Genomic DNA, 23,781 nt, shown 5'->3' on the forward strand with positions numbered 1-23,781 from the left:
ACTCAAATATTAGTGAATATTTGCGTAATTTACTCTTTTTAATTTTATAAATTCATGTGTCATGTCAGCAATTCATTAAAAGTCTAACTACAATTAATCCTTATTGATCACATCTTAATTAAAAATAATGAAAGTAAATATTATGTTTTTTAATATAGTGAAGAAAATTGTACAAAACTTAAACGAAAATGATTAATCTTGTATTTTACCCTTTAATTTTTTGTAATTTCACACTTCCTAAATTTTTAATATAAATTTTTAAGTTTAAACCCTTAGTAGAAATTTCTACATTTGTCCATAGGATTAGTATTCGATCGAGTCGAGTAAAAAATATTCAATTGTTTAGATTGATGAATACTATTTTATAACTCAAACTTTATTTGAATTTTTTTTACTCAAGTTAGAATTCTATAAAAATAAAGATAAATTATATCCATGTCCACTTAATTATTGTTCTTTTTGAATTTGATCATTGAGTTTTTCTAATTTTATTAATTAGATCATTTAATTATTTAAGTGTTTCAATCAAACCATTAATTGCTGATATTTGACGGAAAAGGTAACGTAACTGTTAAAAAATAAATATAATTGCACATTAAGTAAATAGGTAGAAAAATAAATTGAATTAAATCAAGTGGACACGAGGATTAAATCCACACACATCAACCACTGCATCAAAGATCCTTATTTGATAATGAATTACATAGCCTATCCCATACATCGCCCCCTCTCTCCCAAGAGCTAAAAAGGACAAAAGATTTTCAAAGAGAATAGTGCAGAGAAAAGCAACACATACTGATTTTTCCAAACACTTCATTCATAATGGGCCTTTGAGTATGGATAAGCACTATTAGGTCCCATTTCATCTCTCACTATTACTTCTTTCCTCTCTTTTATTCTTCTAAAATTTATTTTATTATTTATTTGACATATCTGAATTTTTATTTTTTTATTTGATAATACTTTTTTATGAAATTTCTGATTTTTTTTAATTTTTAGCATTTTTTTAAAGTTAGATTAATTATCTTCTTAGTTGGTAATTATTTTATAGATTCATCTCATTTGATTATTAGATTAATTATCTTATATTGATAGATGTTTATAGTTCGTTTATATATATTATACTTAAATTGTGATATCGACTGTAAATATCTTATCATATATCTTTTATTAGTAATATTGATCATGTTTATTTTTCGATAAATCCTCGATGGAAAATGCACTTTAGTAAGATTGATGAACATGTTACGTGCCATCCAGCTCATTTTCCCTGGAATTCCTCCTACAATAAGATCATCATTTTTATAGCCATATCAATTCGGGTATTTATGGCTATGATTAATTATTTTTTATTTTGTCTTTTTTTATGATATTAATTTTAAGAAACATATAAAAATAAGGGTAAGGGAGCCCTTAAACATAAAGGACAACCCGCTTTTTCTCCACGTTCATAAAAGGCTCTTGTGAAAGCAAAGTAAAAGTTGCGATGAAAAACCCTTACCTTGCGAAGAATGGGATCATGTCCCAAAGATTAGGATTCGGTGGTCAATATTGGTGCCGAGTAATCAGCATTGAGAGATGAGCGGATAAATAGGGTGTACGTCAGAACTCCCAATTTTTCTACTATTATCCTTTCGGCTGCGGCACCCACCATGCATTCATCTATTTATTTAGCAGATAAATAGGGTGTATGTCAGAACTCCCAATTTTTCAACTATTATCCTTTCGGCTGCGGCACCCACCATGCATTCATCTATTTATTTTTCAACCAAAATTATATACTCTCTCAAATTATATAATTTTCAATCTACCAATGAGCATTCGATAGATTTGAGTAGAGTCGAATTAAAAAAATTAAATTATTTAAATTGATGAATTATATTTTGTGACTAAAATTTTATTTTATTTTTTAATTAGATTTAATCGAATTTATAAATTTTGAATTGAGTCAAACTAAGTTGTTCGGATTTTATACAACTTGTTTGTAATTATTTATGATATTATTGAGTCAAACTAAAATTTTATACATTTCAACTCATTGTAAACTTAAAAATCGATTATGTAATTAAATTTTTACTCAAATAACTAAAATTAGAAAAGAAAAGAAAAAGTTTTGGAGTGAAGTCTAATTTTACTCGGCATGCCAAACAGTTTTATGATAATTTAGTCAAATCATATAGTTTCCATCAAAACCCCTATTACTCAAATCACAGGTAAATCTCGATGCTAATCCAATGAACCTAAGCCCCATTAAAATGTTTAATTAATTAATAAACAATCATAACTCAGCTTACTTTATGGACCAACACGTTTGTACACAAATAAACCTCTAATCCAAGCTCAATTATTGTGGAAAAAGTGACTAATCTTCCAATTAACATTAAATATTAATGAAACGAAAATGATGAGAAAATAAACTACAGCAAGAAAAGAAGAGAAAGTTTACACCATGTGTTTCTTTGCCTGTCTTCTTCATTTTCCCCAGATCTGCCACATTTTTTCACCATTTTCCTTTCTTCAATGTCAAAAGAAATGAAGGAACAGACCCAGCAAGGAAACAAGAGTTGAGACCCAACAAGCTACCAATTTTTCAGACCCCGAAGGCGGCGGAGGTGTGTGGTAATAAAATGGGAAGTAAGGCACAATGGGGTTCGGAGGTGGCGGCGTTGGGTAGTTTTTGTACGTTGGTGGAGGGTAATACATGCCACCGATGACGCCACTTGGCGGCGGAGGAGCGTTGTAGTTGTTACCACCCCCGGATTGAGATGGTGGTGGAGGAGAGTAGTAGTAGCTACTGCCACCACCGCTAGAGCTGGATGGATATGGTGGTGGTGGGCAGTAGTTGGAGGTAGGAGCTGGTGGAGGTGGAGACGGTGGAGGCGGCGATGGGTTTTGTTGCTGGCAAGGGGTGCATTTGATGTCACTTGAACCGGTTTCTTCTGAACTCAAAAACATCACCAGCAATGTCGAAACAAAGGTAATTGGATGAAATTTTTTCATTTTGTCTAGGGAAATTTGATTCCCTGATTGGATCAAATGAGTTTTCTTGCGAAAGACGAAGGGGAGGAGGTGAGTTGAAAGATTGAGTGAGTGAGTTGAAGGGAAATGAGTGAGTGGCCTAATGATTGAAGTTTGAAGTTAACGGAAATCAATTTTTATACGATGGATTCAAGGGATGTTATTGATTTAAAAAGAAATTAGTTTGGGTAATTGGGTTAAAACAAATTGTAAACTACACAACTCATCCCCTAATATAGGATATTATTTTGTTAAGTCTCCTAACCATTAAAAGTTACAAAATGATCATCTAACTATAAGGCATTGTTTTGTTACTCTTCAACTATTAAAACTTACAAAATGATCATCTGACTATTCATAATTATATGTTTCAAAATCGTCTTTTTCCATTAAAAAATTTGATTCTAGTCTATTCATAAAATACAGCTAAAATGATTCTATGATTAGATTTTATTATATCCTAGTCAGTTAGTTAACGTCTATAATTGAGATATAATTTTATAAATTTAATAGTTAAAAGACTCAATAAAGTAATATTATATAATTGGAGGACCATTTGTGTACTTTATCCTAAAATAAAATAAAAGGGGGAGCTTGAAATTCTAAAAGTGTACACCGACACGTTTTTACTTTAACCTTCAAACAGAGCGCCGAATTTTACGCGGAAACTGAGGACTTTTCTGTCCATGTGTTGAAAATATGAGGGTAATTTTGGGATTACAAACTTTATTGGTGGACGTGTTTGGAGTTAATTGGATGTAGTAAAAAATTGATGAAGTAATTTTGTTTCAAAATTCAAGTTTTTTTTTTAAAAAAAGTTTATTATAAAGATATTATTTTATTTTATTAATAACATTTATTATTTTTAAATAATTACGAAATAATTAATATTTATTTAAAATCTTACTTAATCTTTGATTAATGTATATATCTCATTGAATTTACGCATACCACAATGAATTTGTAGTCAGAAGAGGAGGGCTTGGACCGAGATGGAGAAGAGATGACGGATTGGGTGAATCAGCGCAGACGTGAGAAATACGCAAGCTAAACGTGCTGCGTTTCCCTTATTTTTTACTCTCTAACTAACATCTTAACCACTGCCCACTACACTGCATAATCATAACTCGATTTAACTTTAAAAATTATTTTTTAAAATTTAAATTGACTCAAAATAATTTAATTTGAAATGATTTTGAATTGTATTTTTATAAATTTGATTTAATTTGAAAAGAATATAAGTTCAAATCGAATTATAAAATATAACTCACATAATTTGAATAGTAATTCAAAAAATTTAATAATTAATAGGTTGATTTTTAAGTTTGAGTCGAGTCCCTCGACTTTTAATGATATATTCATATCACATATGAAGTATATATTGTGTATGGTTATAAAAAATCATTTAAATTAGAATCATATATTATTATACTATTATATATATTTACAACTAAATTTAAATATAAAATCAAAAACTCGACTCGACTAGAAAAATTTTAAGTCAAGATTGAGTTATAAAATAGGATTTTTCAATTTGAATAACTAAAATTTTATTAGACTCGATTGAATGCTCACCACATTATTTTTCATTTTTTTCTCATTTTTCATTATTTTTTTAGAAATATTTAAGTTAAAATAGTTAAAATTAAAAAAGGCTAATAATAAATATTACATATGTAATGAGATCAAATCGATTAATTAATAATAATAATAAATTACGTAACCCAAGGCTAACTTCAAAGGCTTTTAATGCTAAATTTTATAAATAAAAAATAAAGAGTAACACATTTTGAAAGAGTAAAAATCTGTAAAAATATATAAAATATATTAATGATTGCATATTGTAATGTGAAATGTGATATAAAATTATTTGTATAAATAAATTAAAACATTGTGTAGTGTAATGAATCACTCAATCTGTGTACACTTTCGGCCGAACTTATCCAGACTGGAGAAGAGACATATGCCCGATTGGATTCACAATAATTCAATTTTATTTTCCTTTTCCAAAGTGTTTTTTTTAAATTAATTTAATTTTAAGGGTAAAGTATAGTAATGGTCACTGAACATTTCTGAAGCTTGCATTTAGGTCCCCCAACTTTTACAACTTGCAATACAGTCCCCAAACATTTATTCCGTTTGCAATATGGTCCCCAACTTAAACCACCCTTAGAAAATTAGAGTAAATTATATAAACGGTCATTGAACTTTTTAGGCACTTGAATTTAGGTCCCCCAACTTTTAAAACTTGCAAAACAGTCCTCAATTTCATTCTAAACCCCAATTTCCAAAGTAATTCAATTTCATTCTAAACCCTAAATTTCAAAATAATTCAATTAAATTCTAAACCCCAAATTCTAAAATACTTCAATTTAAGGTTTAGAAAATAAATTTATTAATTATTTCAAATAAACACATATTGATATAATATATAATTTATAAAAATTCATAATATTATTTTACCAGGTCATATTGAACATAGATCCACCTATTTATAATAACATTTCAATATAACGACGTTTCAAAATATTTTAAAAATATATATTATTTTTTACTAAACACGTGACTTTATGGAATTATGAAAGTGGCGTTGTCTTGATGAAATAATTTTTGTCAATGCGTTAAGTGAGTTTGTAAAACATTTGACAGAAAAATATAGTTGCATGCATAGATCAGAACTACGCTTGTAGACCTGCTAGTAGGAAAACCTTTGCTAGTAAGATAACGGTCAAAATAAATACCGGAAAGCAATAAAGTTCTCAATTCATACATCCATGTAAATTTATTTGAAAAATAGGAGAACCAATGACCAAGAAGCTAATTTCAAGGGGGGAAATCAACAAAATTATACATGCATTAAACATTTTGAATACATAGCCTCAGCTGTAGATTATGCATTGAAGCTTGAACAAAATAGAATGTCAAAAGCCAGAGGAATATGTAAAGGAGCACAACACTTCCATGAATTTAACTATGATTAAAGACTATTGAAATCCCTTAGCTTCTCATCTCCAAGAAGGGTCAGCACTATGATATGACAAACTATGGTGAATGTAGAAAATAATATGAATTATGATTCATAGCTTCGTACCTCTACCAAAGGAGCATCACACTGTTAAGGTTCCATAGGTATTTATAGCAATTTGATTCTCATTAAATCATAAATGTACAGCAAATAGTGTGTGTCTTCTCTAGCATATATGTCATCACAAAACATATAATAAAAGCAAAGCAATTAGGAGACGTAAAACAATGAAAGCATAAGTCAACAAATTGGTAGGTATCTGACACAAATTTTCACTTCAATTCAGGCAAGTAATTCATGTATATCTAATTGCACTCAAAACTATGCCTAAGCATTTCCATAAAGACAATGGCATTTAAAGAATAGTAATTAGGCTCTTTAATATGCAGTAAGCAGTAACATTCCCAAGCCTATAATATATTTAACATCTTCAATGAGTTCCAATGAGATTAGCATCTTCTTAATCATCCAAAATTTGTGTTATTATACCACAAGTCCAAAGTTGTCATGTATAGTCTGAGATACCAATTTCCTTCCCCCTAATTTATTTATAAGTGCTAATAACCCCAATAAATAGCTTCATAGAAACACTAAGAGTTTAACAGAAAATTATCAAATTAAATCCTCAAGTTCAGAGAAGTGACAAGTTGACAATACAAACCTGTCCAGTGTCAAAGAGATTGCATATATATATGCCAAAGTCCCGCTGAAGCCACACAATATCCCGGTCTACTCCATACATAACCTATGTGAATTAAGGATGTCAAAAGAATGCAGGAGGACAAATAAGAAAAAAAGTTGCAGCCATCAAAGAGGCCAACCTTGTCACGTGTTTATATTTTTATGTCAAATGTTTTACAAACTCACTTAACGCATTGACAAAAATTATTCCATCAAGACAACGCCACTTTCATAATTCCATAAAGTCACGTGTTTAGTAAAAAATAATATATATTTTTAAAATATTTTGAAACGTCGTTATATTGAAATGTTATTATAAATAGGTGGATCTATGTTCAATATGACCTGGTAAAATAATATTATGAATTTTTATAAATTATATATTATATCAATATGTGTTTATTTGAAATAATTAATAAATTTATTTTCTAAACCTTAAATTGAAGTATTTTAGAATTTGGGGTTTATAATTTAATTGAATTATTTTTGGAATTTAGGGTTTAGAATGAAATTGAATTACTTTGGAAATTGGGATTTAGAATGAAATTGAGGATTGTTTTGTAAGTTTTAAAAGTTGGGAGACCTAAATTCAAGTGCCTGAAAAGTTCAATGACCGTTTATATAATTTACCCTAATTTTCTAACGGTGGTTTAAGTTGGGGGACCATATTGCAAACAGAATAAATGTTTGGGGACTGTATTGCAAGTTTTAAAAGTTGGGGGACCTAAATGCAAGCTTCAAAAATATTCAGTGACCATTACTATACTTTACCCTAATTTTAATTGTAATGTGCAATTTGTCTTAAAAGATTCCCGGACCCTTGTTTTTTTTTGTCTTCCTGCTCCATTCGTCAAATCAACTTTAATCTTTGCAAATAATGATTACTTATTATGTAACTATTAATTTAGGCTTTACCATGGTTATATGAAATTGTGCTACTTAGTTTTATTTAGGGACGTTTATCGAGTAAATCAATCATGTGTCATTAAGTTGAATAATACTTGATTCGGTTCGAAAATTATTCGAATAATATTTAACTTTAAAATTGTTAAACTTGTTTCGTTACTCATTAAATTTAATAAAATTTTACTCGAATCATACTCGTTAAAAATGATGTGAAACTGTAACTTCATTCAGTGAAAAGGAGGTGAAGTGTCAAGTGTCCATGTCCACAAAGAAGAAGAAGATGATGATTTTGTACAATATTATCTTATCATAGTGCATGGGTTGTATATACAATGATCCTAAGTTCCAAACCTATGAAACCTGACACAAAGTGTTGAGTTAGGTTGGCTGTCTACGTTGCCCTATGTTTATTGCATGCTTCTGGTCTGTCTTTCATTTTCAACTCTGCTTTATTCTTTATCCCCCTCCACATGCACTGCCAACTCCCAAGTTTTCGAATGATAGGAATATGTGATTATTCGAATTGATGCTATGAAATAATATGGTATTTTTAAAAAATAGTACATGGAGAAAAAAATAAGAAAAATGTAGTATAGAAGAAAAAAAAAATACAATGCAAGACAATTGTGTTATTTTGAAAGATGAACTCGTCATTTTAGGATGACAAGTTTAAAAAATTATATATGAAAGCATTCGACATTCCAGTAAAGACGAATTCTACTGAAAATTTTCAGGGAACATGTTTTTTCCGAAACGACAAATTCTTTTAAATCATAATTTTTTTAAAATTCGTCATGTTAAAATGACAGTTCATCCTCTACTGTAACAATAGACATAAATTGCAATTTTTTCTCCTAATAGCTGCTTTCCCTAATTTTTTATCCAGCAATGGATTATTTGGGTAAAATAACAGAAATAATAGGCTTTTTAAATTAAAATATCACCTTAACAAGTTATTTTTTTTGGATTAACATTCTTTTAGATCACGTAGAATAAAGATATCTCATTGTAATACACATATTCAAAAGGTCAAAACACATTTTTTTTTCCTAGGTTTTCACCAAAGTTTTATTTTTAAGCGGTGCTTGCCTTCTTTTCTTTAGTTTTGTCGACTAGCATCGATGTTAATTTTAGTATTCATCGTTGACTGTTGATATTAATTATTATTTATTTATTTATTATATCGTATTTTTATTTATTTATTTTTAATTTTTAATAATTTTGTCTTTATGACACGTTTTCATTTGCTTTTATGATACATTTTTCTTTGTTTTTAAGCACATTTTTATCTTCTTTATCGGTCACTTGATCCTTCTTTTTTGTTTAATTTTCTTAAGGTCGAATTTGATATTGCCTCAACTAATCAAGACGATTTTATTTGTTATCCTGCTAATCCTAATTGTTTTAGACCCTCAGATTGGATTTAGATACGTTTTTTGCGTTTGAAGATAATTTTCTCACAACTTTCAACTCTAATTTACCATTATCGATGTTTTTTAGTAGTTTGATCCCTTATTTGTTAATGCAGTCAAATATGGTCGTATCTATATTTTGTTCGAGTTTTGGGATTTTTTTTTTTTTTACTTTTTTCTTGTATGATCCTTAAATGATTTTAAGTTGCTAATTTATTGTATCTATGGTTATAGGAAATGTCCTAATTATATTTTTAGTTTACCCTTATAATTGTAAACTTTTATTGCAGTTTTAGAATTTTTCTTTGGAATTCAAGCATGTAGCAAGAAGAAGCAATAGAGTAACTGATACTCTCGCTAAATGTCTGCTCACTCAGCAGCGGAGCACAAGAATTCTCCAGACCCCCGGAGATATTGCTGACAGAATACATCAAAAGAAAGTGCAGCAGCCTAGGCTAAATCCCTTTTGTACTCCACCAAAAAAAAAAAAACCTAACGATTTCTATATTCATTAAAAAGTAAATATCTAAATATAAGCCCATTAAATTTACAATATTATGTCTCAAAATTTTGAGAAAACCTATTAGGATGTATTTGGATGGATGATTTTAAAATTTTCGAGACTTCTAAAATGATAATATTTGTGATTATTTTGTTTAAATAATAATTATTTTAGAAAATTTTAGGTTACCATTAGATTTTCATGAGTTTAAAAGCAATTATAAAATGAAATTAAATTGATTAAAAATAAATAATATACAATATGATTACATTAATTTTTAAAAAAGTTGTGAACTTAATAATATAGAATATATACATTAGAATTAAATAAGGGTTATTATTTGAAACACAAACCGTATCAAAATTACCTGTTTTAATCCTAAATTTTAAATTTTAAAATCTAAAATCTATATTATAGATCCTAATTGTTTAAACACTGCAACCCTAAACTCAAACTTTAGATCACGCGTGGCACTAAAATGAGAGCTGAATATTTTTATTCAAACCTATCGTTTGCATAAAACCATACAATAGTTTTGAGTTTTCAGATTCTGTTTGTCATTTTCGCTCAATTAACACGTAATAGTTTGAATGTAAAAGAACAAAAAATGCAGCACATTCATCAGCTGCTTTTGCTCACAACTGAATATCTTTGTCAAAGCAAGTCTCTCAGCTGTCACAATAGTTTGTGCAAAACAATAATCATTTAAAATCAAGATTCCAATATGTAATTATGGTTTTATTGTGTTAATGTTTGGGATTTTTTATTTTTTACTTTAATTTGATGTGATGGTCTTTCTACTTTTATGATTTTGTAGTTCTGAATGGATGAATTATTGTCATTGAAGCAATGATCTAGTTTTGAAAAGGTTTTAAATATTTAATCCATATATAGATTTATCATTAATTATATTTCCATATGACTTTGATGGTATAACTAATAATTTCAAAAAATGAAAATGAAAGTACATCGTTATTTTAGGGACAACAACTAGTATTATTATCAATTTTAGTCCTTAATAATTTGAGATATTTATCAAGCGAGTCCATCATTGAGTTGAACAATGCTCGTTAATAAAACTTGTTAAGTTCGCTATAATTTCTGTCTTGCTTTTCTAAAAGACATGTAAAATTTAGTAATATTATATAGAGCCTAATATAAATATAAATTAACACATTCAAATAAATGATCAAAATAGTGTGTGAAGCAATTCAAAAATAACAATCCACAAATACACTAAACTAACATAATATAAAGAAAGTAACAATACATAATGTTGAGATTTTCGAAGCTCAATTTGATCAATCTAAATATGCACAAGGGGTGAATTTGCAAGAATTGTTTAGGGAGTAAGGAGAAAGAAAAGATAGACGATAGACACTGCCATTTATAGTGGTTCTACTTCTCAACTAAGTCTACCTCCACTACCTTAGCTCCTCACTAAGGATTTTCTAACAAATTCACTAATTTGTTCTTTCTTTTTCAATGACAAAGAGATAATCTTTACAAAACTCTCTAGCTTTTAACATGCTCAGCTAGAAAAAAAAGACCTTTACAAAAAAAAGATGTAAACAAAGAAACCTCTAAAAAGAAATGTGTTTACAAAATTAAAGCTCACAAAAACAAAATATTTACAAGATAATAGGAATAAAGAGTGAAAAGATATTCTCTTGTGTTTGATTGCTTGGATAGGTGTTCTAACCATTCTTCATGTGTCTTGAACTTGTATTTATATGTTGGAATAAGATTGTGGCCATTTCTAGCCGTTGGGAGTGATTTGGAGCCATTGGGGATGTTTTTCTCTGCAAAATAAAGCTGCCCAGTACAGAGGGTAATGGTACTCCTATAGGGAGTATCAGTACTACATTTGTTATTTTTAAATAAAACTAGCCGTTGGGCCTGATAGTATCGATACTACTATGTAGAGTAGTATCGGTACCCTTTTGGGTATCGATACCCTTTTTACAATCTGAAATTTGAGCAATGCTGGTAGTATCGATTTTACCTAGTTAGTATAAATACTTCCCTTACCTTTGGAATCGGTACCATAGGAACAATATCGATATTGTTCATGAGGTATCGATACTGTAAGACCAGTATTAGTACTTATTGTCCAGAAAAAACATTTTTTGCTCAATTCCAAATTAAATGGACTTTGAATTATTTTTGAAAACTTTGAATAAATTCAATTCAAGTCCAAAAACATTTTGCTATAAATTGTTATATCAAAACATAATCAATCCTAAAAATAAGACAATAAAAATCCCAAAAATATTAAATAATTAATAATTTGTTCATGAACTTATCGAGTCGAGTTAGACTTTGATTTACTCGTTAAGGTATCGAGTCGAACTCGAATTCAAATCGAGTCGATACGAGTTATATATTAGTCGAATTTTGATCGAGTTGAACTCAAACTACTCATCAACTACCCTACTCAATTAACACCCCTACTAATAATATTATAAGGTAAAATGATCCAATTACATGTCAAATTAAGAGATGATAGTTTTTTAACTTTAATAAAGTAAAGAGGATAAAAATGATAATTAACAAAGCCAGATGGGAAGTGAAAAGCCCATCTCACAAATGCTAAAAATGGGTTTGAGTTGGGAAAATAATGAGTCCATGTAAGTGCTAATGGGTTCAAAATCAAACTACATTTAATGGGCTAATAACCTCCCTTCTTCTCCCATGCTTCCAATTTCCTTATATGAGCCTTAAAAATAGTATACAAGGATGGAGTTAGAATAAAATACAATTAAAATAAAAAAAATATCTACGGATATACATTTATATAATAAATTTTTATTAGGGCTAATATAGTATTTAATATGTAAACTTAATTTTAATATTAAAATTAATACTTATATTTTTTTTTGTCTCGGGTTTTCTGAACTCTCTTGGGTGGTTTAGATTGATATTTATACTTTTTTCGAATTCACACGTAAATTTGATTTCTGTCATGTTTTTTAACACATTGGCTAATAATAATAAAGTTAAGTAGTATATATATATAATTCAAGTCTAATATCAAATTAGATATTTTTTTTAGAAACGGCTTGTTTTATTAAAGAGAAAATAACCTCAGTGACTAAAAATACCTTATAATATATGATTTTAACCAACTTTTTTTTGGATTTACGAAAATGACCAACTAAATCGTAATGTAATCGATAATTCGCAACGCGATCTCCGGTATCGCAAATCAGTTTCCATATTCGCTACGCGAACTTGGACTATCGCAATGCGAACTTGGATTATCGCAATCCGAACTTGGACTATCGCAATGCGAATATGTAAATCGCAATGCGATAGTCGACTATCGCAATGCGAATATGTAAATCGCAATGCGATAGTCGACTATCGCATTTCGATAGTCCAAAATCGCAACGACTGGTGGTATTGCATTTGTTTCTTAAGAATTTTCTCTAAAAAGATAGTATTAGCGCGGACGTGTCGAAGACACGTATTACCACGACCACGACCACGACTCGACCCGAGACGGACAGCGACGGCGGCGGCGCGCGAGAGTACCCCTTGTTCTCTATCACTCAACAAGGAAGTGGGAAAGTCAAGCCTTAAATACCATTCTCAATAGTGTTTCCAATACTATGTGAGATTGAGCATTACCAACACTTGTTCTCAATACTATGTGGGATTGAGCCTTAAATAGTGATATTATTTTTGAATGTTTTGCTTAAAATTGCAATAATCGCGATTGATTGTAGATTGACATTTAATTATGACATATTTAATCGTATAATACTAATGCAATTGGTTGTTGATTCAGTTGTTTTAAGGTGCATGATTGTTAATTGTTTCCTGAATAATCACATTGTATTGGAAACAAGTGTTGGTAATGCCAAATCCCACATAGTATTGGAAACACTATTGGGAATGGTATTTAAGGCTTGACTTTCTCACTTCCTTGTTGAGTGATAGAGAACAAGGGGGACTCTCGCGCGCCGCCGCCGCCGTCCGTCTGGGTCGGGTCGGGTCGTGGTCGTGGTTCGCGTTGCGAATCTGGAAACTGATTGCGATACCGGAGATCGCGTTGCAAATTATCGATCGCATTGCGATTTAGTTGGTCATTTTGGCAAATCCAAAAAAGTTGGTTAAAATCGTATATTATAAGGCATTTTTTGTCACTGAGGTTATTTTCTTTTTATTAAAAATTAAAAATGTTTAAATTATAATAAAAATTAAAACCATAACCGTAAATTAAATACATAATAAGGATATTTTCATGAAATCATTTATAAAAGAAAACTAGTCACTTAAGGTCACACAAGGATCATACAATGAAAATGTTAAAAAATATAATCAAATAAACTTGAACAAAAGATATATACGAATAGATATGTCCATATCAACAAACGAACGACGAAAAGGAATCAAACTATTGAAATGCCACTAAAAATTCATAAATCAGAGTCGAAGCAACGTAAAAAATTATCCATGAACGCATATCGTGTATCCAAATTCAATTTGAGTGTCCAAAGCAAGAACGATCAGCATGATAACAAATAAACATCATCTCGATCAATCGTGACGATGTCAAATGTAACTATAAAAAGAGATAAACAAACAAAAAGATCAAACGACAAAAATCGTGTCATAAACGCCTGGGAAAAAGTACCATAAATGCAAGATTATTAAAAATTTAAAAACAATAAAAAAATATACAATTTAATAGAATAAAGAGAATATAATGAATGCTGACAATCGATGATCATTACGAAGATTGATATCGATGTAGATCTTAAAGATAAAAAAAGAAGAGAAATTAATGGCGGCCAAAGAAAAAAAAGAAAAAAACTAGATAAACCCTTCCTTTTCATTTTTTTTCTTTTCTATATGAATAAAATATCAAATTATATTTAAAAAATATAAAAACTAATTTGATAGTTGAAGTGTCAATTTGAATTCTAAAAGTAAGTTTAAGTAGCAATTAATGCATTAAGCCTTTTATATTGAATGGTTAGCTTTGGGCTAAGTTACAGATGAAGACGTGGGCGCAACAACAGGCGGAGGTTATGCAACACTCTCTTGCATTAATTTGGACCCTTGCAAACGTTCTATTTCTTTCTTCAATAAACTAAACTAAATGTTAATAAAGCGAGATGGAGAGTGGGGAAATATATATAGATAATTTCAAATTTAAACTAAATGTTATGTATGATTTTGAAAGAAAAATAAAATTCAGATACTAAAACAAAATAAAAGTAATAATTTAGATATTAAACGTGTAATTTATCCTAAAAAATTATAATCTTTCATAGGCAATAAGATTGAGACATCATGAAGTTTTAAGTTGAAGTTTTTATATAGTATAAAGTAAGTGTAAATTCTTTATTTAAATAAATAAATAATTTTAATATCTCAATACTTTCGGTTTGATTAATATATAAAAGTGGAGCCCTTTAAAACAACGGGTGCAAGCAGCCTATCCCTTTCTCACACGGTACCCAATGAAATTCAAAATGCCATCATTACAACGGCAACTTCATATACCTTTCGCACGCATTTTAATTCTACTTGCCAAGGATAGACGTTTCATTTTAATTTTTTTAAAATAAGATTTTAATTTTAATTAGACCATTAATATTAACGATCAGCACTACTTTTCAAGTAAGAAAGACGCAAAAAAAAAAAAAGAAGTTAACAGATGTGGAAAAAGGAAGACACTTGTATTTATTTGACGGATTAAATGAAAAAAAAAAGTTGGTCATAACACTGGAAATAAATATTTAAATAAAAAAATCAATTATAAGATAAATTATTTTTTTAGGCATCCATTTATTCTAATGTTTCTATTTTATTTACTTAATTATATAATTTTTAGAATCACACCAAATTTTTCGCTTCTATTTTGGTCATTCACAATTAGATTTAATTGTTAACTTAACAAAAATAATGATGTAACATAATACGATAATAATTTTAATCATAAAAAGCCCTCACATTCTATTTTTTACCCTCCCCACAATTTTGACGTTTCAATTGTAGTCTTCAATATTGCTTTGGGATTCAAAGGTTTTTGGGTGTGATGGTTTAGGGTTTCAAAGGTGATTTAGGGTCTGATTGATAACTACACTATGTGAGAGCTTAGATTCAATTAGAGGGTGTGTGTACATATTCAAATGAAGCCAAACATGCAGTGAGGGATTGTTGGGGTACAAGTCGCTTAAAGAAAAGACACAAGGTACAAGGGGCTTGGCACCATAGAGGGGGCATGGCTCGGATCTGTTTAGGGTGCAGTTTGGAGTGGTGATAAGACAGAGTTTGGTGAAGGTGGTTGTTGATTTCTATTTGAGAGTTAAAAGGTTTAGGGAGAGAGAAGCTTGCTGAAACGTCGAGAGTTTCCAACGACGAAAGTCAAACTATTAAGGAGCGAGGTTAACGTTCAAGTCGCAATTTACGAAGGACGGTGAAATTGGTAACACGAAGCAACGATGAGGTTAATTGAAAAAGATGATCGACCCTTTTGAAGAAAACAAAGACATTCACAAAATAAATGCTTAAGCTTTTATAGTTTTAAAAGTAAACACAAACCCTTAAAATGTGTTAATAAATTATTCAAAATTAAAAGAAGAACCAATTGATTTGATTTTTAAATTTGGGGATTATTATTATTATTTTTTTTAAAAAAAAGTTATGATAATTTGATACAATATGTAAATTTTGAGGACTAAAACTATTATTATAACATGCTATATCACAATTTTCGTTAAATCAATGATCAAATCTAATGGCAGGTGGTCAAACTAAAATGTAATAATAGATATGCTTTTGAAGAAATAAAATTAGGTGACCAAACCAGAAACACAAGAATATGTGGATGACCAAATAAAGAGTTTACCATAAATTATAATAGTAGTACTAAAGCATCAAAAACATATAGTATAAGTACCTTCAAAAGAATTTAACCGAAGGAAAACAACCTAACGAAGCAGCGTCGTCGGCTCTAAAATAAATTTTGGTTTGAGAAAATCAAAGAGACGATTCTTTCAAATTCCATCGTTTACTGAGCTAGCTGTCTCCTCTCCAAATCTTCGTCCCACGCGTTTCATTTCTCTACATATTATTTCATTCCAATTTTTCTTTCAGCGCATATAATTGGGAACCAAGTTACAAATCAATGGCTTCCAATGCGAACCACAATCCCTACTTCGTCTTCAAGCTTTCGCTCCTTCTCTCCCTTTTGAACTTCTCCTTGTCCCAAACCGACGTCGTCGGGGCTCCATCTCCCTCCTCCGATTCTTGCAACGGTATATTCTTGTCTTACGCTTACAGTTCCGGTACCAAGCTAAAACCCAACGACCCGACCCACCAGCCTTACAGGTTCGAGTCGGTATTAACGGTGCTGAATAACGGCGACGAGGAGCTTAAATCGTGGAGAGTTTTCGTGGGGTTTCAAAACGACGAGTTTTTGGTTTCGGCTTCGGATGCTGTTTTGGCTGACGGGACGAGTTTGCCTGCAAATGTTGGGAACGGCACCGTTTTCGCCGGGTTTCCGATGAGTGATCTCAAAACGGCTATTGAAACGGCGGGGGATTTGACTCAGATGCAAGTTCAAGTTAAGCTTGTTGGGACTCAGTTCGGCGTGGCGGCTCCCGGTGTACCATTGCCGAAAAGCATTCAGCTTGCTAACGATGGGTTTATTTGTCCCAAGGCTTCTATGCAAGGTAAAAGAAAGGGTAAAGTTTATTTATTTATCTTTGTTTGATTTTGGACTAAAGCTATGGGATCTGTCTGTTTCTTAGTCTAAGATTTTGTTACACAACCGTCTCAATGTTTATAGCTATTTAACTGTTAAATTGTTAGTCAAATATGACGAGAGAGTAAAAGAAAAGCCCTTTGATCATGTTTCAAATTTATATGCTGCTAATTAGTGCTGTTTTTAATCATAGTTTTGAGCATCAATTTAGTTGTGAATATGCATTTCAGATATTGATGGTGTATGTTTTTGCCGGCGGTGGTTGTCGCAGGTAGAAACGAGATGCAAGTTTGCTGCACCAAAGACCCAAAATTCAAATCGAATGTTACCTTAGATGAGGAGTTTCTGCCTCGGCAAAGTGGCGATCTTACGATTATGTATGATGTGACCAGAACGTATGACTCAAACTATTGGTCGCAGGTTACAATATCGAACCATAATCCCCTCGGCCGTCTTGATAACTGGAAGTTGAGCTTTGATTGGATGAGGGATGAGTTTATATATACCATGAAAGGGGCTTATCCTTATGTTGTTGATTCGACTGACTGCATATTTGGCCCGCAAGGACAATACTACAGAGAGCTAGACTTTGGCAATGTGTTGAATTGTGAGAGGCGGCCGACGATTATCGATCTGCTTCCAACAAAGGCCAATGATACAACCCTTGGGTTGGTCCCCAAATGTTGCCGAAATGGTACTATCTTGCCTCCATCGATGGACCCTAGCAAGTCAAGTTCAGTATTCCAGATGCAGGTCTTTAAGATGCCACCAGACCTCAACCGTTCCGAGCTTTCTCCTCCTCAGAATTGGAAGATCAACGGTACATTGAACCCTGACTACAAATGTGGCCCTCCGGTGCGTGTCAGCCCTAGCCAGTTCCCGGACCCAAGTGGCTTGCCCTCAAACAAGACTGCAGTTGCTAGCTGGCAGGTGGTTTGCAATATTACACAGCCAAAGGGTGCAAGCCCCAAGTGTTGTGTGTCTTTTTCTTCCTACTACAATGATTCAGTTGTCCCGTGCAGAACTTGTGCATGTGGGTGCCCAAGCAACACAGCTCGCACTTGTAGCACTAATGCTCAAGCGGTCCTTCTTCCTCCCGAGGCACTTCTCGTTCCATTTGAGAACCGAACTACCATGGCTCGAGCTTGGGCTGATCTTAAACACCGAACAGTGCCAAATCCAATGCCATGTGGTGACAATTGTGGGGTCAGCATAAACTGGCATGTTCTTACCGACTACTCTCGTGGATGGAGTGCTCGTATCACAATATTCAACTGGGATGAAACCGCATTCCCCGATTGGTTTGCTGCAGTACAAATGGATAAAGCCGCCTTAGGGTTTGAAAAGATGTATTCCTTCAACGGAACTGCCTTGGACTTGAGTGGGGTTAACAATACTATTCTCATGCAAGGTCTTCCCGGATTAAACTATATTGTGGGAGAAACTGATGGAACCAACCCAGAGAAAGATCCAAGAGTGCCTGGGAAACAACAAACTGTGATCTCCTTCACCAAGAAAAATATCCCCGGCATTAACGTGGCTGCTGGTGACGGGTTCCCCTCTAAAGTTTTCTTCAACGGCGAGGAATGTGCTCTTCCCTTGGTATTACCGACAAACGATAGTAACGGAAAGGGCTCCACTACAGTACTCTCAATCTTGGTGGCAGTTCTTGTGTTGATAATGGTGCATCAATAGCTGGAATGAGCCGGTCTTTTGATCATGTATCGATAGCTGATTCGTTAATTCTTTTGAGCGGTTCGATCATTACATTGCTGAAGGTACCGAAACTGGAATTTGGAGTACAATAGGTTGCTGCCTCAGGTTTATCACCATGTAGTCTCCACGTAATTCTGAAAACTTACAAACATATGTAATGATCCATGATCATACGAGAATGTAAACTACATTTATTTTCCTTGATTTTTCTCTAAAATTTTTAAGGACTAAATTGAACAAAAAGTCTGAGAGACAGGATTTACAGTGAAGGGATAAAATGATTGAAAATAAATTGTAGTGTCCTTGAAATCAATTATTAATACCAGCTGAATCTGTATATAATAATACATCAGAAACATCATATCATTAATAAAAGGAAAAAAAGGAGCAAACTTGATCCGTTATTAAAGTACCCCATAGCCTGCTGCTGATGTCTAAAGGAACAATGGCTCCACATGGTGGACAAAATTAGTCCATCTTCGCTACCCAAAACAATCAAAATTTCGCATGAACACCTTTGCATTTCATGCACCAAAGTATTTTACACACTTCACCAATTATCTTCCAACACTAAACTAATCCCTGCAATAGCAATCATCTGATCCTGGTCGGTTCAAAACAAACTGAGCAGAAACTAAGCAAATCTTCGAAAGAAACAACTAACTCGAGTTCCTGCTGAAGAGATTTTTCAGTTACATCGAATATGTACATCGGAAATTGCAACCACCAAGAGAACTGTAGTATGGAAGAACCCCCCTACACCGGAATATTATCCTTCGAATACCCGTCGAAATCAAACTCGTTTTCAGTAGGTGCAATGCTGTCTTGCTGCCAAAAAATAAGTGAACATATATATACTCACTGATTCATGAAAGTGGGTACCGTCTTAAACATGTATAATAAAGATAAAGAGAAAAATCAAACCTGTTTGAGAAGAGCACCCATGAGATCTTCTTGTCCGAAATGGACAGGGAATAGATTGCCAGGGCTGGTATCGAAAACTCCCTCAGATTTGACCCTTATTATATTGTCAACAAGGTTGTTGAGATGTTGGTTAACGTTTTGTGCATTCCCGTGCTCCTTAATATCTCCTGCCGAGAACATTGCCCTGCTTACAACGGCTGAACTCCTGTTATGTCCGTTCATTTGGCCAGAAGATCCTTGTTGAACTAAAACAGATTGCATAAGGTTGCTTTGAAGAGAGCTTGAATGTTGAGGGAAGTTGAAAGTCATGCCAACATTCTGCAGCTCCCAATTTTGGGGTTTATGTTGACTCAAATCATTAAATTTAACGTAACTGGGCATGAATCCTCCGGATCCTTTAATTTCCGAGCTAACATCTTCCTGAAAAGTCCCTTTTGATGAAAAACTAGAAATCCCAGGGGTACTTCCGAGTGGGAAACTATTACCAGGTAGCTCAGAAGCGTGATTCATTGGGAAATTCAACGTTGAAGTGGCCTGTGAAACCGGATTGTAACTAGTGGCTCCAATAGTTTCAGGAATCCCGTTTCTTGAAGCGACATTAGCGGCCATTCCATTGGACAATATAGGCTGTCCCATGGATGAGGGACGCCTGGGAGAGTGACTAACAGTGGTATCACCGAGTATCTGCCCTCTTGACTGTGGCTGCCCCATTTGCATCAATAAAGAATTATTTTGGTTATTTTGCGCACCATGGGAAGCGACTTGCATATTCATGTTTCCGATTGATTGTCCACCGTGCTGCAAGCTGGCAAGCTGCCTTGGCTCCATATTTGTAGGAATTCCATTAAGTAAATTTATTTGCTGCTTATTATTCATATGTTGTTGCTGTTGCTGTCCTTCTCCGAATCTTAACTTCGGATTTTCGAAGCTAAAGATGTTTCTTTGGTCAACAAGGGTCATAGGTATGCTGGATTTAGCAGTCGGCCGACCAAGCCCCGCTGCTTGGAGTCTGGCAAAACTTTGCGTAGGAAGTTGACCGGTGGCAGCAAGAGCTTGAAGGTCAAGTCCATTGAGAGAAGAGAGCGGCCCAAAAGTTGAGTCTTGGGGGCTGATAAAAGGAGGATTCAAATTACTCTGGTGCTGTGATACTCCGCTCAGCCGTCTAAGATACAAGCGGTATTTCTGATCATGCATGATAACATAGTTATTATCATCCAAGGATCAAATATATTCAGAGAACAAATTATTAGAAGCAAATGCAGGATAGTGAAAAGATTGTGTATTCAGTGACCACATACAGACCTGAAGGTGACTGGCGACATTTTCTCTGGTAAGGCCTGGAACATTCATCAACTCCAAAATTTTCTTCGGGACAGCCTCTGTAAAAGAAATTCAAACAGAAACTTTAATAAGAGAGAAACGATACAAGAAGACGAACACCAAAAACCAACAGGCATGTAGTTGGTCAATTCAAGTTTATTGGAGCATTTCAACAGTAAATGAAATGAAAGGAAGAATACTAAATGATTAATATTTAATTCATTTGGCAATAGACTGATACAATTCGATCCCAAAGCATGAGCTTATACGAACAACAAATCAGTTGACAAAAAAAGGAATGGATTATTGAAGATCTACTTAGACTAATGCATACTGACTATTTCTAAAATTCATATAAAATTATGATAAAAGATATTTTTCAGCGACCGAACATCAGCAAATTGGAAGAACTGGGTAAAAGATTCATACTGTCAATGCCTAGTTGATTAACTGCTGCAACAAATTGCTGATGGAGCTCAACAGACCACACAACCCTTGGCTTTTTCAGCGTGGAAGTATCATCCCTCTCATCGGTTTCCTCTTCATCATCTTTTCTCTTTTTTGAGCCTCTCCAGTTCCCTTCATTAGCTGAAGACGAGTAATCTGCATCTTCAGATTGTTTCGGCTGCCTATCCCCTTCTTCTACACTTCCTGATTGCTCAAAGTCCTTCCACTCATTCTTCCTCTTCCGAACAACGTGCTGCCATATGTTCTTCAGTGCCTCAATACGAACTGGCTTGATTAGGTAATCACAAGCACCATGCGTAACACCCTTCATAACAACATGTTTCCCATCATCTGCCGACATCACTGCAGAAATACAAGTCAAATTAGGCCGAAAAGTACCCACAGAACCCCATGAAATTGTCAAACTCATGGTAATTAAGAATTCTAGATGATATAATGCTTACTGATTACAGGGAGGTCCATCTCCAAACCAATATGCTCAAGCAGCTTAAATCCATCCATGTCTGGCATGTGAACGTCACTGATAACGATATCGAACCCATTTTTGTTCTCTCGGAGTATCGACAATGCAGTCTCTGCTCGATTGCATTTGGTAACTGTTAAAAACAAAACACAAATCAACCAATCATCCATCAAAATAACAAAGAACATCAACCTCTGAAGCATCCACAAGGAAGGGGAAAAACAAATCCCCAAATTACAGATGCACAGACACAAAACAAATCAGGCCTTTAAAGCTAAATCTAAGATCAAAGTTATAAACCCTAACTGCTCCCAAATCTAACAAAGCAAAGATCATTGTTTTTCCTGTTTTTCCACTATGACCCGCAAACAAAATCAACATAAGCAAGAAAAAGAAAAACCCCATCATAGATGCCATGATAAAACTAAAACAAGAATCAGTGTCTTGAAGACACAAATTCGTAATCAAAACCTAAAACTAAGAAAACCCAATAAAGAAATATAAAGATTTTGTGTAAAAGTACCTTCATAAAGGCATGTTCTTAGCATCTTTTCCAGGATCATTAGACAAGTGGGATCATCATCAACAACAAGAACACGCAAACCAGCAGGGAACTGATCAGCAACAACATCTGTTGGTTTCCAAGCAGCACTTGAGCTAGTAATTGACATGGCTCCTCTCCCACAACTAAATTTCATCTATAAGAAAAAACTGACTCAAAACCAAGAAAGCAAAGATAAACAGACAACTTTTTTTGCATAAAGATACTGACTTTCACATCCTTGGACTTGAACTAAGCATTAAAGAAGGATAATAAAGAATGATACTTTGACTGATACCCAGTTGGAATCTGAAAGAACCCAAAGTCGAAAGCTAAAATTTTGAGGAGAAGAGGCTGATTTTGGCTTTATTATAAGATAAAATTTATATGAAGTTTTTGTGAGATTGAATTGAAGTTGTCTCGCCTTGAAGCTCAATTTCTGTGTTTTCTGGATTATTATTTAATTATTTTAATTTTAAAGTGGGTCAGTGATATAGGCATGGATCCAGCTCACACATGAAATTAACTAACTCCACACATCCAAATCTACTTCCACACGAAGTACAGCACATTTGTAACTTTTTCACACTTCACCTCTTCTTTTATCTATTTTCTTACAAATGAATCTATATATTTATCAATTTGATATTGTTGTACCTCCTTCATAAACTTTCTTTTCGTGAACACTACTCCGTCTACTTAAATTTTTAGTTTTAAATCTTCCAAACTTTTCTTTTTAGTGATCGATGTCAATCCTATTACCGACTACATCTATTATATAATGATCAGGTTTGTTCACTCTATCGATCTATAAATAGTCATCCTCACTTTAGATCTGATACTGACACTAAGTGCTCGTTTATAAACCACCATGCAAAATTAAATAATAGGACACTATTTCTCTTTGAGTCTCTCTCACTATTCATTATTTTATTCGGTTCATCATCTTATATTTGACACCAATACCAAAAACTTATATATAAACCACCGTGCATAATTAAACAATAGGACACTATTTATGTTTGAGCATCTCTCATTGTTCATTATCTTATTCATATCATCACCTTAAGTTTGACACCAAC

The 23,781-nt window shown here is 32.7% G+C and overlaps 3 protein-coding genes across 3 annotated transcripts; 1 reads left to right on the forward strand and 2 right to left on the reverse strand.

The window, feature by feature from the left end:
• Positions 1-2,523: 2,523 nt before the first annotated feature.
• Positions 2,524-3,000, reverse strand: LOC120213362 (proline-rich antigen homolog). Its single transcript, XM_039211540.1, has one exon. The coding sequence runs from the start codon at positions 2,998-3,000 to the stop codon at positions 2,524-2,526; it is 477 nt and encodes a 158-aa protein (XP_039067471.1).
• A 13,584-nt stretch (positions 3,001-16,584) lies between these two features.
• LOC120213073 (COBRA-like protein 7) lies at positions 16,585-19,183 on the forward strand. The gene is made up of 2 exons (XM_039211208.1): positions 16,585-17,235; positions 17,539-19,183. Exons 1-2 carry the CDS (start codon positions 16,689-16,691, stop codon positions 18,960-18,962), a joined length of 1,971 nt encoding a protein of 656 aa, XP_039067139.1. The 5' UTR covers positions 16,585-16,688; the 3' UTR covers positions 18,963-19,183.
• Positions 19,184-19,739: 556 nt separating this feature from the next.
• Positions 19,740-22,856, reverse strand: LOC120213071 (two-component response regulator ARR2-like). The gene is made up of 6 exons (XM_039211207.1): positions 22,682-22,856; positions 22,139-22,291; positions 21,657-22,037; positions 21,210-21,286; positions 19,908-21,089; positions 19,740-19,811 (listed from the first exon to the last, which is right to left on the reverse strand). The coding sequence occupies exons 1-6, from the start codon at positions 22,854-22,856 to the stop codon at positions 19,740-19,742; spliced, it is 2,040 nt and encodes a 679-aa protein (XP_039067138.1).
• Positions 22,857-23,781: the final 925 nt, after the last annotated feature.

The sequence above is a fragment of the Hibiscus syriacus genome, unplaced genomic scaffold (assembly GCF_006381635.1).
Source record: "Hibiscus syriacus cultivar Baekdansim isolate YM2019G1 unplaced genomic scaffold, ASM638163v2 tig00110020_pilon, whole genome shotgun sequence".
NCBI lineage: Eukaryota > Viridiplantae > Streptophyta > Magnoliopsida > Malvales > Malvaceae > Hibiscus > Hibiscus syriacus.